The 17137-nt window shown below is 42.7% G+C and overlaps 1 protein-coding gene across 6 annotated transcripts in view; it reads right to left on the reverse strand.

The window, feature by feature from the left end:
- The window catches only part of MIS18BP1 (MIS18 binding protein 1), a 61871-nt gene that overhangs the window by 37679 nt on the left and 7055 nt on the right, over positions 1–17137 (reverse strand). For 5 of the 6 annotated variants that reach the window (XR_012415759.1, XM_005561182.4, XM_065548772.2 and 2 more), the window contains exons 2-4: positions 10155–10789; positions 6014–6127; positions 5297–5778 (exon numbers count right to left, since the gene is read on the reverse strand). Coding sequence is in view for 5 of the 6 variants with exons in the window: in XM_005561182.4 (XP_005561239.3) it covers positions 5297–5778; positions 6014–6127; positions 10155–10698 (1140 nt within the window). In the remaining variant the exon portion in view is untranslated. Of the gene's footprint in view, positions 1–5296; positions 5779–6013; positions 6128–10154; positions 10790–12759; positions 13037–17137 lie in introns of all 6 variants that reach the window. The other variant, XM_065548770.1, reaches the window with a different exon arrangement.

Below are 17137 nucleotides of genomic sequence, written 5' to 3' on the forward strand. Positions count from 1 at the left end.
AACTACCTGAGATATATCAACGCACCAGTCAGATGGAGATGATAATCCTGTACCATACTATTATACAGCTTATATACTGCTTATATATCAAAATGTTCATTCATTATTCATTCAACAAATATTTGTTCAGTTCTACACAATGTTTTAGATAGTGGAGATTCAGTGAGAAACTAAACAGCTGCCTCTCTTAGGTTCAACATTCTTGTGTGTGTGTTGGGGTAGGGGGTGGAGGCAAGCAGGATAATGGCATCTAAACAAATATGAAAATGTCAGGTGGTGATAATTACTATGAAAAATAAATATAAGGTATTAGATAAATGAGGTGCTTTTTAAGACAAAACAGTTAGAGAATGTCTAGGAAGAGGGAACTGAATAAAGTGAGGAATGAGTCACATGGATATCAGCAAGAAGATTCTTCTAAGCACAGAGAGTTAGCGCAAAGACCCAGGTAGGCAGCATGGAAGGCATAATATGAAAGGAGTAAGTGACAGGGAATAAGTGGTGAGGTTGGAGATCTCCAGGATTAACTAAGTACAGCTCCATAAACCATGGTAAAGGCTTAGTGTTTTCTATTGAGATGACAAGTTACTGGAGGATTCTGAACAGAATGACATTTGATATTTTAAGGGACTACTGGGTAGAGATAAGACTATATTAAGATTTTAGCTTCTGTCTGGAAAAAGGAGAAAAAGGAGAAAAGCAATACTGGAAGCAGGGAGACCACTAGGCTATGACAGTCATCCCTGGACTAGGAGGTAGTGGTTGAACAGCGAGAAGAGGCCACATTCAGGAGAGTAGAGTCAATGGGATTTCCTCATGGTTTGGATGTGGAGCATCAGAGAAAAACAAGAGTCCAAGATGAATCTAAAAATTTTGCTTAAATACTGGTGCCAAAAGTATTACAATTGGTACCAATACAGGACAATGGAGAAGGTACGGTAAAGAAATCAAGAATGAGAATCTCACGTTTTCTCACATTTCAAATTTGAGATGCCTATCTGATATCAATAGAAAAGTCATACAGACAACTGCACATGAGTGTAGAGTTGAGAAGAATATTCTGTGCTGGAAACATATTGGAGAGCTATCAGCATAGAGATGGAATTTAAAACTATGACACTGGAAATAGAGCCTAGAGAGTGTGTGTAGGTAGAGAAACATTTCTAGGGCTGATTTGCAGTAATTCCAACATTTTTAGGACTGATTCTGGGGAAAGGAAGAGGAAATAGCAAAGGGGACTGAGAAGGGATGGCCAGCAATGTAGTAGAAAATCAGGAAAGATCCTGGAATACAAAATATAAAGCATCACACTTCTTTAGAAAGACATTATGGGGCCAGGCGTGGTGGCTCATGCCTGTAATCCCAACACTTTGGGAGGTCGAGGCGGGTGGATTACCTGAGGTCAGGAGTTTGAGACCAGCCTGGCCAACATGGTAAAACTCCCTCTCTACCCAAAATACAAAAAGTAGCTGGGCTTGGTGGTGGGCACCTGTCATCCCAGCTACTTGGGAGGCTGAGGCAGGAGAATCACTTGAACTCGGGAGGTGGAGGCTGCAGTCAGCTGAGATTGCACTACCGCACTCCAGTCTGGGCAACAGAGCAAGACTCCGTCTCAAAAAAAAAAAAAAAAAAAAAAAAAAGACATTTTGGGAGCCAAGGCGGGCAGATCACGAGGTCAGGAGATTGAGATCATCCTGACCAACATGGTGAAACCCCATCTCTACTAAAAATACAAGAAATTAGCTAGGTGTGGTGGTGCGTGCCTGTAGTCCCAGCTACTCAGGAGGCTGAGGCAGGAGAATCACTTAAACCCTGGAGACAGAGTTTGCAGTGAGCCAACATCACGCCACCGCACTCCAGCCTGGCAACAGAGCAAGACTCCATCTCAAAAAAAAAAAAAAAGACATAATAAGATGCCTGTAATCATTAACACTTTGGGAAACTGAGGCAGGCGGATCACATGAGGAGTTTGAGACCAGCCTGGCCAACGTGGTGAAAACTCGTCTCTACTAAAAAGAGCAATTAGCAGGATGTGGTGTGGCGAGTGCCTCTAATCCCAGCTACTCCAGAGGCTGAGGGAGAATCACTGGAACCCAAGAGGCAGAAGTTATAGTGAGCCAAGATCACACCACTGCACTCCAGCGTGGGTGACAAGAGCAAGACTGTCTCAAAAAAAAAGAAAACAAAAAAAAAAGAAATAAGAATCTGTCACTGGATTTGGTGTTATGGAGATGACTGCTGAACTTGGAAAGGGCAATATTCATAAAATAGTGGATATTTTATGAATAGTCTAAGGTGAAACCTGTTCAAGGGGGAATGGAGAACTTAAAACCACATACCTCTTTCAAAATATCTTGCTATATAAAGGGAAACAAAAAATAGTGTAGCAGCTGGAGTTGGACAGGGGATAAAGGAAAGATGGGTCTTTGCATGTTTTTAAAAAATGCAGGCCATGTTTCAACATGTTTATATGTTAATGAGCATAATCCAGGAAAAAAAAATTGACGGGGCAATTGAAAGGGCAATGTCCTTACCACCTAAGGTAAAAGGAAATGAATGGGCTCTGAAAAGGAGCATAAATTGTTCATCCATTTTAATAGGAGGGAAAAAGCAGAGTATGTGAAAACAGCAGCAGGTAGATTTTCTGATGGGATTATTATGAAGTTCTCAATGAAATGGGAATGAGAAGATCTGGAGGTTTTAGGAGAGAAAAGGTGAGTTACTCTTCCAGGAAAGTCAGAGAGTAGATTGACAAGTGAAATGTACCAGGACTAATGGGGCAATACTGACAGCCCATTTAAGGTTTGTTGTCAAATTTAAAATGAGATAAGCCAATATGGTTGTGTGTTTTGCTCTAGCCACTTCCAGCTGTCAGGTACAGGACTGTACAGTTAAATTTAACCAGGGCTGGCATTTAGCCAGAGGAGGACAAACGGGGAAAAAAGAGAGTTGAGACTTAAAACCTCTAATAGTTATAGTGATGGACTAGTGAAATGAGGACATGAGAGTTGATGGATGAATGCTGTCTTAGAGGGGTCAGAGTATTGACGGTGAAGGGTAGGGGAACAGTACTAGGGGGGAATGATCTCAACTACAGGAGTTGGCAGTGAGAGAGTGGCATGTTTGAAAAATTCAGTGCATGTTTATTTGGTAATGAGAAGCAATGGAAATGTATACGGTAGAGGGTAAAGGTAGGAGAAGGGTCACTGACTATCAAAAAGATAGTTGGATGGATCATCTAAACGAGTGTAGACGTAACCGGAGATTATGACAGAAGTAGTAGAGGGAAAACTAACAGGTGTCAAATACTTAGAAATGCAAGGTCATGACTAGGAGGTTGTGTTACAGATGAATACAACTGGTAAAGTCTTACGGCATGTGCTTCAAAGAAGCTTTAGAGAGAAGGAAGAAAAAACTGCCTGAAGTAGCAATGAGGAGCAACAGAGCTACACCTTATGTCATCTCTAGGTCCAGTGGAATGTGGGATATGAGAGAAAAAGGAGCCACCACTTGAGTGTGTTGTTTGTAGAAGCCACATTTTAGTTAGAGCAGTGTAAGGAATCTTCATAGAAGACTGGCAATAAAACATTTTGCTGATGACATAACTGGAGTTCAAAAGGACACAATGTAAGGTATGGAGAGTTAGGTATGAGTGAGAAATTGAGACAGAATTAGTGGAAGTTCAGAATTAAATAGGGATAAGAGTTTTGGAAAGCTTGGACTTCTTGTGGTAACTGAGATAAATAGCACTATACAGATGACTAAATTAGTACTGTGGGGCCTCTTAGAACAGTTTGTCTTCAAACTTTTTTGCTTAACCCATCTCACATATTTTTAACTCAACATCTAAAACTTCTCATTAAAAGTTTTAAATATTTTCAGACCAGGCATGGTGACTCACACCTGCAATCCTAGCACTTTGGGAGGCTGAGGCGGGCAGATTGCCTGAGCTCAGGAGTTCAGATCAGCCTGGGCAACACGGTGAAACCCCATCTCTACTAAAATACAAAAAAAAAAAAAAAAAACCCATTTAGCCGGGCATGGAAGCATGCGCCTGTAGTCCCAGCTACTCAGGAGGCTGAGGCAGGAGATTTGCATGAACCTGGAAGGCGGAGGTTGCAGTGAGCTGAGATTGCGTCACCACACTCCAGCCTGGGAGACAGAGTGAGACTCCAAAATAAATAAAATAAATAAATAAGTAAATAGATAAAGTTTACATATTTTCAAATAATGGGATTTCTAGTGAATATATTGAGATATAAAACCATAACTGGTATGTCACTCTTTAAAATTTAGATGGCTACAAGGGAGGCTTAAGTGGGAGGATTGCTTGAACCCAAGAGGCCAGCCTGGGCAACAGAGTAAGGCCTCATCTAAAAAATTATTAATTAAAATTTAGATGGAATTTATACACCATCTCAATTTGATAACCACCACTATACATTTAAGAATTAATGGCTAGACGCCGTGGCTCATGCTTCTGATCCTGGCACTTTGGGAGGCCAAGGCGAGAGGACCACTTGAGGTCAGGAGTTAGAGACCAGCCTGGCCAGCATGGTGAAACCCCGCCTCTACTAAAACACAAAAATTAGCTGGGCATGGTGGCAGGTGCCTGTAATCCCAGCTACTCAGGAGGGTGAGGTAGGAGAATCGCTTGAACCCAGGACGTGGAGGTTGCAGTCAGCCAAGATTGTGCCATTGTGCTCCAGCCTGGGTGACAGAAGACGACTCCTGCTCAAACATAAATAAATAATTAATGGGCAAACCTTTAACAATTGGAAATTTTACACTGCATCTTCCTCCTTAAGCTTGTATTTCCATTCCACTTCCTTCAGAGAATTTGTCCTAAGGTAACAGTTCAATGCTCTGAAGTCTTTTATTGATTACTCTATTTAATTTAGGAAAAATTCTCAAATCTTCAGATGCTACAGTTCCTTTCTATCTTAATTGATCTAACTATTTTAGTAGTACCGTATCAGAAAAAAAGAGTAGGAATGAATTCAATGTTCATCACCAAAGGGAACAGGTAAATTATTGAAGACTACACAATTAGTAATAGAGCAAGATAAGACTTAACACGTGGCTCTTCTTATATTCAACTCACTGTTCTTTTCACTATGTCACCCTGTCACTGCAGTAAATAGTAAAACATGATAATGAAGACACTGTTAATAATAAAGCATACAGGTTCAAATCCTAGCTAGAAAAAAAAAATAATGAGAGAACATCAAAAGCTCAAGCTCTTGAAGAATGGGGCAAAAATAGAAATAAATATCTGTCTTAAAAGTTTTCCCACCTGATTTTTCTTAACTCCATTTGTAACAGTTTGAAATATTCTTGGAGAAAGCTTTGAAACATTTCTTTTTGACCTCCGAGGTATTGTTATATGAAGTCTTGGTGTTGCAAGTACAATTTTACAGGTATCTTCCGTGGAACCTGGAAGACCTGTCTCTCCAGGCACTGTTTTGTCATTTCCTTCCTTAACTTCCTGCTGTGAAGTCCCTTCTGTTGTCCTCTCACTATCAGAAACCATTAACAGACTGCCATTTTTAATAGGAACACAATTAGTACTGAGAGTCTCAGCATTAGTATTTTGAAATTGTTCATCAGCAGAATCAATGCCTTCTAAAACAAACATGTCCTTTTTGGACCCAGTGGTTGCAACTACATTCTCCTTTGACTGAAGAATTTGTTTAGCCAACTGAGCTCTAGTTAATCTCTTGCTTGGGGCTTCTGTAGCCAAAAAAGTTTCCTGTTCTTGGTTCCGAGTTGGAAGTTCTGCAAAAAATACAAAACAAAACAAAAAAATTATATAAGGATCATAGGAAACTAAGAGATAAATTTAGGTTAGGAATGTTCCACCCTCCTGCCCAGTCTTTCTCTGAGTGTCTCTTTTACGATTCAAGCTTTTGTCTACAGCCAAAGTTTAATGCCCACACAAGGAAAATAATTACCTAGAACATTTAACTATATATTTAAGTAACAAACTAAAAACAAACAAAAAATAGTTTACCGTAAGTTAAATTGTGCAGTGGTGCTTTCTTTTCCTGCTGGCACTGAATCTTTTGTTTGACTGGGAGGAAAATATCATTATTTGATGATTCTAGAGGAACTCCTTGGACCGAGGCTAAGGTTTTATTTTTTAAAGAAAGAAGAAGTTGAATTGTATTAGTTACTAAGAAAAAAACATCTTTTAAAATTCTTGAAATACAGACACTTAGATTTAGTAATGATCAGATCAATATAGTACTTTCGCAATATATGACAGTTACATATATTTTTATATTTTTGGCTGTATTATCTTCTAATACCTTTACCCCATTCTCTATACCAACCTTATGGTGAGGAAGAATTTTTTAAAACCTTCTCCAAGACACAACCTGCCAGCTCTAGACAAAAGTATTAGACTTAGAAACCTAGAGACCTGGAATTCTGGTGCTGCCACAAATTGGATATGTATATGTTAAGATTACAATATAAAGTTTCACCCAGTCTTGAAAATTCCGATTCTGTTTCTGGTTGCTGTGAATTTCTAAAGCATGAAAGACAGTCGACAGTCGAAGAGTTGTAACTTACTCCTTAAAAATTAAAATGCTGAGACGCAACAGCAGACTCAGCCATAATTTATATCCTTTAGACAATTTTTAGTAGGTCTTCAAACGCTCACAAGTTGTAGGTTTCTCAACTAGACAAATAAGAACTAATAGCACTGCTTACATTTTATTCTGCTTTACCTCCTAGATCTTTAAAGTTTAATGTTTCTCGAATGTAGTTTCTTTCACACAAAAAGGGGATGATAATAGACTTAAAATTTGAGCCTGAGAAGAATTATCTTATATGTTTAATTTTAAATCTTATACTTGAAAAGACTGGTAGTGACTATGCTTTAATAAGTATGCCACTTTGGTCTCAGAAATCTTAACATAAAGATTTCATTATAACAAAGTGTCACAAAAAGAAACAATAAGTTTCTATATCTTTAACTCATTCTACTGGAAATGGCAAGGCAATTCAGTAGTAATTCAATCAAATGCAACAAGTTATATTTATCCACTTATGTGGGAGTCCGAGGTTCATGCAGACTCTCTAAAAGGTTTCTAAAACTATATACAAAATTTGTATTTGTATTTGTGTTTATATTTTCTGGGGGAAAGGGTCACCAGATTCTCAGAACACTCAGGTATTTCTTACTCTCAAATGCTACCTTATTATATTTGAACACTTTAATATGCATTATTTCATTTCTTCTTCCTTTTCTCCCAGGCTATATGAGAAACAGATGACTGTGAGTCTCCCCACTTCTACCCCCAAATTTCCTTAGAAAACTCTGTGTTAGAATATGTCACTGTCTTGGAAATGCAACAGTATACCCACAACCTACTGTGTAGTGATTTAGAGCACGGGCTTGCTAAGAGATACCTATATTCAATTATCAACTTATCACTTGTTACCTATGAGACATAGAGCAAGCGGACTTACTCTCTTTATAATCCCCATTTATAGACCACTAATGGGTATCCACCCATAGTGTTAGTTGAAAGGATTAAAAGAGATAATACAAGTAAAATATCTTTCATTATCAACGACTGAAACTCATTAAAATCTCAATTTCAATTGTTGCAGTGTCATCTTTCCAGATCATTCTCTCAAAATCCAGTGATTATCCAAACAAAATGTACACTTCACAATCCTTCATCTCCTTCAGATCCTTTGCCCTCATTAATCAGCTTAAATTTCATCGTGACTCCTTCACACACACCCTCCTTTGTCCTTCTGTCACTTCATTCTATTTGGCAAAATTACAACCCAGTTAAATCCAGCTCCCTCCCTATTCTACACCAGCACCTTAGCAGCTAAACAGGGCCAAAGGAAAACTCACAGCCATATTTACTGGTTCCATTTTAAATTCATGTCCACAAATCTTAAACATATCTTCTGCGTTACCCAGGAAATCAAATTTAGGCCTCTCCCAAACTATTCAAACCTCTACCTCCTCAAACTTCAATACCTGTTTTCCATACTTGCTCAGCTGATGACTTTACTTCTTATTTTAAATTATTTGTGAAGTCATACAATAATAACCCACCAACATCTGTATAAATGTCTTTCTTTTCTGTTAACAATTGGTCTGTTTGTGTTCTGGTCAAACCTCTAATGATGCATTGGATTATATTTCCTCTCAACTACTGAAGGGCATCATACTAGCAATTTCATTTTTTCCCTTCCTACTTCATTATTCCCAACAGCATATAAAAATGCTCCATTTCACCAAGTATTAAAAATTATAAAACCTTAAACTACACTTGCCATTATTTCTTTCTAACCCTCAAAAAAAGGGCTGTTTATGTTCACTATTGTCAATTCCTCTTGTCACATTCTCTCTTGAACCCTTTCATGCAATGTTTTCATTGCTACCATTCCACCAAAGCCGCCCTGCATCAAAGTCACCAATGACCTTCACATTGCTAAATCGAGCAGCAGAATCTCAGCCTACTTGACCAATTAGGAGCATCAGACAGCTGTCAACTCCCACCTTAAAGTACTTCATTCTCTTGGCTTTCACAGTATCACTCTCCTGGTTTTCCTTCTTCCTCACCATCTTCTCAGTGGCCTTTCTACTCTTCTTTTTACCTTTTTTTTTTTTTTTTGAGCTGGAGTTTTGCTCTTGTTGCCCAGGCTGGAGAGTAATGGCATGATCTCAGCTCACCACAACCTCCGCCTCCTGGGTTCAAGGGATTCTCCTGCCTCGGCCTCCCAAGTAGCTGGGATTACAGGCATGCGCCACCATGCCTGGCTAATTTTGTATTTTTAGTAGAGATGGGGTTTCTCCGTGTTGGTCTGGCTGGTCTTGAAACCCTCACCTCAGGTGATTCTCCCGCCTCAGCCTCCCAAAGTGATGGGATTATGGGCGTGAGCCACCGTGCCTGGCCGGCCTTTCTAATCTTTCTTCTACCTTCCAAATGCTGGAGTACCCCAGGACCCAGATCTTGAATGTTTTCTTTCTATACTTACTCCTTGATGACCTCATCTAATCTCATTGCTTTTAAAATACCATTTAGGTGCTAATGATGCCCCAATGTACTTTTCTCACCTTGATCAATTCCCTAAATTCCAACTAGTTTTTTCCAACACCCTACCTAAATTTAAATTTTTAATAGAGATTATCAAAATTAACATAACAAAAATATTAGTTAATGAGCTCACACTCCATTCCTCCTTCAGTTTGTCCCATTTCAGTTAAATCACCCTCCTGGTTGCTTAGGCCACAACCAAAAACATAAAACAAAAAAACACCCTGGAGCTATCCTTTACATCTTTTTATTTTACATTCTACACCCAATCTATGAGCTAATCCTATCGGCTCTACCTTTAAAACACAGCCAGAGTCCAGCCATTTACTATCTGTACGTTTACTATCTGCACTACTAACACCTGAACCAAGCCAACAGTGGCTGCCATCTGACTTACTGCAGTAACTCTATTTCAGAACAGCCAGAATGGTATTTTAAAAACATAAGTCATTGTACACAATGGTTAATTAAAAAACAACAACAAAAACCTCGTAAGTTAGATCTTGTCATTCACATGCTCAAAACCCTCCAATGGCTTATTCTGCTCACAGTAAAAGCCAAAACTCTTACATTTACCTATAAAGCCCTTATATAATCTGACCCACTCTTATTTATGCCTTCCTCCTGAGCTCTATCTACTCGCTCCATGACACACTAACTTTATAGCTAGTCCTGCAACATGTCAGGAATGCGATTTCAAGGCATTTGTAACAGCTGCCTAGATCATCCTTCCCCATTCCTCAAGATACACGTATCTATCATCATATTCAATTTTGTGGGCTCAAATTCCCAAATTCAAATTATTGAAGCTTACTCTGACCACCCCACTGAAAATTACATACCCCTCCAACTCTTCCCATTATCCTAATTCTGCTTTTTCTCTTTCCACTTTTCCTCTTCTACTATGCCATAAAAATTCTTATTTAATATGTTAATTATGTCTTTCCACCACGTGAATGTGAGCTACACAAGGGCAAGGATTTTTGTCCATTTTGTTCACTGCTATATTCTGAGTACCAAAAACAGTGTCTGAAACATTAAACACTTAAGACATTAGTTTTTTAGCTAACACATAAAACTAACCTCTTAGTGAACTGTTATCTGACTGGAATGATTTGTTGTTTTCCTTTTCTTCACATAGGTAGGTATGCTGCAATTTTTTTTTTTCAACTCTGTTAGGAGTGAAGGTTTCATTATTTCCACTTTTCTGTGGTTCCAACAAACTACTGTTTCTTGGTGGCTGTTCTTGCTTGTCACGCAGTACTTTTTCTTTCATTCTTTGAAATATTTTTCCCGGTGATTCATAGTTTGCTTTATTTTTTAATCCATCCTTGTTGGGCTTTATAGCACTGATATCAAGAGAACTGTTAGAGGTAGTAGCCTCTGTTAGCATAGTTGATTGAAATATATTTTTATTGTTAAAAGTTGTCATTTTTAGGAACTGATTCTTTTTACGGTCATTCGATTTTAAAGAGGGGTTCTGATATTTCACCAAATCTTTTACAGGAGTAAGTGTGCCTGCAGGAATGCTGTCAAAAAAGATTGCATCCATGGGTAGATTTCTCCTTTGAGAAGATGTCTCTGGAGGTAAGTAAATTCTTGAATGTTTCAAAGGTGTTGCAATCATCTTGACAAGGCAGGAGCAACCAAGTTCTTCTAACAGAAAATTCACTTAAGCACAATTTTCATATAGAACTTCAGAAGCGATCCACAGAAACCTGTAGTTCAATGTAAAATCAGTCTTTATCACGCTTTGGTGCAGAAAATGTTTAAAGTTTATTTGCTTTCCACAACATTATACTATTTAAAATGTTTAACTGATTCATAACAATACTAGATAATCTGTAGCTCACAAATCAGACTAAGATTTTATTTTTATTGAAGTCTCCTTAACAAAAGAGCTGGGTGTGATGGGTGCACACACTTGTAGTCCTAGTGAAAGGACACAAAGATAGATGTGTACCCGCCCCCCACCCGCTACACCCTTGTTCTGCTCTCTAATCTTTGCACATACCAGAGATTTCGTAAGTTCTGTGAGTACCTGGTTTTCTGCACGTACCAGAGATTTTGTTTTGCACATACCAGAGATTTTGTAAGTTCTGAGGCAAGGTCACAAGACGTGTTTAAGAAAGATAAACTCTTGCTGCCATAAACCTGCTCTCCCGCCTCAAAGTTTGAACCAAAATATCAGAAATGGCAGGAACCAATCATAGTTAGCCAAATCGCCTTGTTCAAACACTAGCCAATCATATATCTGATTTGTATAATAACTCTATGCCCACTTTTCTTAGACTATATAACATTGTTCGGAGCTGAGTGGGGGAGCTCTCCTGCCCGTCTCGTTTCACGAGCGAGGGAGAGTTCCAGGTTTGAACCTGTAATAAAGATCCTTGCTGCTTAGCTTTGACTCTGGACTCTGGTGGTCTTCTTCGGGGAATAAACGGTCTGGGCATAACAAATGGGGGCTCATCCGGGATTTCCCCCAAGCCCACCAGACCCCCAAGTCAACGGATCTTAATCTGTAGGTAAGCCGGCTTTGTCACTGTCTCTGTCTTTGTCTCTGTCTGTCTCCCTGAAATTTCGCGAAATCCGTAATCTGTAATCTGTATTGGTCTGTTCTGTAAGTGGCACGGTCTTGGCGGACGCGCTAGAAGACAGCCACTTGGGACTGGTGGGAGACGTTCCCCAGTGCCCATCTGGGGGCCTCCATCCTTGGTTGCCCCGTCTGACTCAGGTCGGAAGTCCGACACGCGCTCGCAAATGCTCATCGTTATTACTGTCTGTCCGTTATTGTTAAGTGTTAAGTGTAAGCCCAAAACGAAACATAAAACCTTTTCTTCCCCTTCCAGGACCGGACCTGTCGGATACTCCCCTCTGCTTCACACTCATTTTCGTCCCCCCTTCTCTTTGTAGGAGCAGTCCAAAGATGGGCAACAACCAGAGCACGCCGCTCTCACTCCTTGTTACCAATTTTAAGGATGTGAAGGCTCGGGGGCGTAACTTAAGCGTAGAACTAAAGAAGGGAAAGCTAGTTACTTTCTGCCATTCGGAGTGGCCCTCTTTCGGCGTAGGGTGGCCCTCCGAAGGAACTTTCTGTCTCTCTATTATTACTAAGGTAAAAACTAAGATTTTCCTGCCAGGGCAGTCAGGACATCCTGATCAAATTCCTTATATTCTAGTGTGGCAGGATCTTGTGGAAAACTCACCACCCTGGATAACTCCATTCATCCCTGAGCCCTGCAAAGTCCTAGTAACGCGACCTACAAGACAAAAGACTCCCTCTGCTCCCTCGGCCCCTGTGCTGCCGGACAGCCAGGACCCCCTAACGTTAGAACCCACATTTCCCCCACCATATCCGCACCTTATCCCGCAGGACCCAGTCCCCCAGGGTGGTGCTTCCGTAGAGGGAAACTGAGAAGCAGAAGCAGCCGAGAGCGAAAGTAACCTGGGGGGGCCGGCCGGCCGAACACGAGGCCGCGTACAGCGGGACCAAGCTTCCCGACTCCCTGACTCCACTGTAGCCCTGCCTCTCAGAGAAATAGGATCGCTCGATGATACCGGGCTCTCCCGTCTCATGTATTGGCCTTTTTCCACCAGTGATTTATACAATTGGAAGTCCCAAAATGCTCGGTTCTCAGATAATCCCAAAGATCTAACCTCGTTGTTAGACAGTGTCATGTTTACTCACCAGCCGACCTGGGATGACTGTCAACAGCTCCTCCGAATCCTGTTCACAACGGAGGAGCGGGAAAGAATCCAAGTTGAGGCCAGAAAACTGGTTCCAGGAGATGACGGCCAGCCAACTGCAAATCCTGACCTCATTAATGCGGCTTTCCCTTTGACCCGGCCCAGATGGGACTACAACACGGCAGAAGGTAGGGGACGACTGCTCATTTACCGCCAGACTCTAATGGCGGGTCTCCGGGCTGCAGCTCGCAAGCCCACCAATTTGGCTAAAGTATATTCTGTGTTACAAGGTAAGACAGAAAGCCCCGCTGTGTATTTAGAGAGATTAATGGAAGCCTTCAGACAGTTTACCCCTATGGACCCGGAAGCACCGGAAAATCAGGCAGCGGTAGTAATGTCCTTTGTAAACCAGGCAACACCAGATATTAAAAGAAAACTCCAGAAATTAGAAGGTTTAGAGGGAAAGCAGATTCAGGACCTCCTTCAGATGGCCCAGCGAGTTTATAATAATAGGGATACTCCAGAAGAAAAACAGTTCAAGGCAACCAAAGAAATGACCAAAGTCTTAGTAGCAGCTTTCCCCCAGGCAGGAAATGGCCAAAACAGAAAGCAGAAAAAGCAAGGCCCTTGGCAAGGATTAGAAAAAGATCAGTGTGCTTATTGCAAGGAACGTGGCCACTGGATTAAAGACTGCCCAAAGAAACGGAGACCAGCTAACCCTACCTCCGTACTCGTTACCCAGGACTCTGACTAGGGAGGACGGGGTTCGGACCCCCTCCCCGAACCCAGGGTAACTTTGCAAGTGGAGGGGTCCCCAGTTCGCTTCTTGGTCGATACTGGGGCGGAATGCTCAGTCCTAACCAAACCAATTGGAAAAATGTCTAAGAAAACATCCTGGGTGCACGGGGCCACAGGCATCAAAAAATACCCCTGGACAACCCAGAGGACTGTAGACTTAGGAACGGGAAAAGTCTCCCATTCCTTCCTAGTCATCCCAGAGAGCCCCTGCCCTCTACTAGGGAGGGACTTGCTGACAAAGATGGGGGCCCAAATCCACTTTGAGCCAGAAGGGCCCAAGATAACTGATTCCCAAAACAGGCCAATATCTATCCTGACTGTCACCTTAGAAGATGAGTACCGACTCCATCAAGAGCAAAAGCCCCCCGATCAGGGAATTGACTCTTGGCTCCAGCGTTTCCCTGAAGCGTGGGCAGAAACTGGGGGCTTGGGGCTAGCTAAACATCGACCTGCCATATTTGTGGAAGTTAAGCCAGGGACGGACCCGGTTCGGGTTCGGCAATATCCTATGCCCCTGGAGGCAAGAGAAGGAATTACGCCCCATATCCGCCGACTCCTAGACCAGGGAGTCCTACGGGCTTGCCACTCATCCTGGAATACTCCACTGTTACCTGTTCGTAAACCCAACAGTACGGACTACAGGCCAGTACAGGATTTAAGAGAAGTTAATAAAAGGGTCATGGACATACATCCCACTGTGCCCAATCCATACACCCTTCTGAGTGCCTTACATCCCAAAAAACAGTGGTATACCGTTCTTGATCTAAAAGACGCTTTCTTCAGCCTTCCTCTGGCTCCCAAAAGTCAAGAACTCTTTGCATTTCAATGGACGGATCCTGAGAGGGGCATCAACGGTCAGCTAACATGGACCAGACTGCCACAAGGGTTCAAGAACTCGCCAACCCTGTTCGATGAAGCCCTTCATGAAGATCTGGGTGAGTACCGGCGGCAACACCCTGAAATAACTCTTTTGCAATATGTTGATGATCTCTTAATAGCGGCCAGGTCCCCGGAAACTTGTGTTCAAGGGACTGAGGACCTCCTGAAGACTCTGGGGGAGCTAGGCTACCGAGCCTCAGCAACAAAGGCTCAGATCTGCAAGTCGGAGGTAACTTATCTGGGGTACCTATTAAAAGGGGGGCAACGCTGGCTAACCAAAGCCCGAAAGGAAACAGTCCTACGCATCCCTAGACCCCAGTCAACACGGCAAGTGAGAGAATTCCTGGGGTCGGCAGGGTTCTGTAGGTTATGGATACCCGGATTTGCTGAGTTAGCCAAGCCCCTATACCAGGCAACAAAGGAACGGCAGCCCTTCAATTGGACGGAAGAGGCTGAGCTGGCCTTTCAGCAAATCAAAACTGCCTTGTTATCAGCCCCCGCGCTGGGGCTCCCTGATGTCTCCAAGCCCTTCCACTTATACGTGGATGAAAGTAAGGGTGTTGCAAAAGCCGTGTTAACACAGTACCTAGGCCCCTGGCAGAGGCCAGTTGCCTATTTGTCAAAAAAATTAGATTCAGTGGCTGCTGGCTGGCCACCCTGCCTCCGGATAATCGTGGCGACCGCCCTAATGGTCCGAGACGCTGATAAACTTATCATGGGGCAAGAGTTGCGCGTTATAACCCCGCATGCCATTGAAGGCGTCCTCCGGCAGCCGCCGGACCGATGGATGAGTAACGCCCGGCTCACCCACTATCAAGGACTGCTGTTAAACCCCCTCAGAATAACTTTTCTGCCCCCAACCTCTTTAAACCCTGCTTCACTGCTGCCAAATCCAGACTTGGACGCCCCGTCCCATGAGTGCACTGAGATACTGGCTCAGGTGCATGGGGTGCGGGAGGACCTGCAAGATCATCCGCTCCCCGACACAGAACTCATCTGGTTCACTGATGGCAGCAGCTATGTCCACCAAGGCCAGCGGTATGCAGGAGCGGCTGTAACGTCAGAGACTGAGATACTTTTTCAGGATGGACAGAAGCGTTCCCAACTAAGAAAGAAACTGCTCAGGTTGTAGCAAAGAAAATTTTGGAAGAAATCCTCCCCAGGTATGGCTTTCCCGTCCAAATAGGGTCAGACAATGGACCAGCCTTCGTTGCTAAGGTAAGTCAGGATTTGGCTTCCATTCTGGGGGCAAATTGGAAATTACATTGTGCTTATAGGCCCCAAAGCTCAGGACAGGTAGAAAGGATGAATCGGACTCTGAAGGAGACCTTAACTAAATTGACCATGGAGACTGGCGCTAATTGGGTAGTACTTCTCCCCTACGCTCTGTTCCGGGCCCGAAATACCCCTTACAGACTAGGCCTCACACCATATGAAATCATGTATGGCAGACCCCCACTCCTGGTCCCCAGTCTAAAAGATGACTTACTCAAACCTGAAACTGAAAATGTCTCTGAGCTCCTGTTCTCCTTACAAGCCTTACAGAAAATTCACCAGGAAATTTGGCCCAGACTACGAGAACTGTACGAGGCAGGACCTCCGCCGACGCCTCATCCGTTCTAGCCGGGAGACTGGGTCCTAGTCAAGCGCCACCGGCAAGAAACTCTTCAACCCAGGTGGAAAGGACCACTGCAAGTACTCCTGACTACTCCCACCGCTCTCAAAGTAGAAGGCATCGCTTCTTGGATCCACTACACACACGTCAAACCAGTGGACCCAACATCCGACCTTCTCGAGCCGTCTGGAGCACCGGTTACATGGACTGTAGACAAAGCTAAGAACAATCCCTTAAAGCTAACCCTGCGCCGTCATCCCCATAGCCGTAACTATGTCTAGCTTACCTATGCTTTTATGCCTTATGCATCTGACTCTCCTCACTGCTGCGCCGTCTAATCCCTATGTCTGGAGGTTCTGGCTCTATGAGAACAAAACTCACCCCGGGGAAACCCCCCAAGCGGGTAAACTGCTAGCTAGCGCAGACTGCCCCCCCTCAGGGTGTAATACTATAGTTTACCTCAAGTTCACTAGGTTCCAGATTGCCCAACCAGCAATACCCATGATCTGTTTTGAATATGATCAAACTGAATATAATTGTAAAAATTATTGGTGGCACCAGAGTGCAGGTTGCCCATATAGCTACTGTAAGACGCACTCTGTCCGATACTGGAGAGAACGACAAGGGTGGTATTTTTACAAAACTGAGTCTCCCGTCACTTACACTTGGATAATTAGAGACCCATGGGACTCTCGGTGGACAACCCCACAACATGGGGGAGTATATTACTCATCAACTAGTACCTGGCCCAGTAGCCATTTTTATCTGTGGAGAAGTCTAGTCCAGATTCAACCCTTAATCCACACACAAATCCACAGGCAAGAAACCAAGCTATCACAAGACTTGCAGCCCTTCTCCTGGCTAACTCTATTACGGGAAGGGCTAGCATTCGCCAACCTCACTGGTTTAGGCGACCTGTCCTCTTGCTTTATGTGTGCAACCCTAGGAAGACCACCATTAACGGCTGTTCCTCTATCCTCCCCTCCCACAAACTATACAGGTTTTAACTCATCGATAGTCACGATACCCGATGTAGCCCTGTACCGTGACCCATACCAAGAGAAATACCCCTATTGTTATTCGGCAT

Source organism: Macaca fascicularis, chromosome 7 (assembly GCF_037993035.2).
Source record: "Macaca fascicularis isolate 582-1 chromosome 7, T2T-MFA8v1.1".
Lineage (NCBI taxonomy): Eukaryota > Metazoa > Chordata > Mammalia > Primates > Cercopithecidae > Macaca > Macaca fascicularis.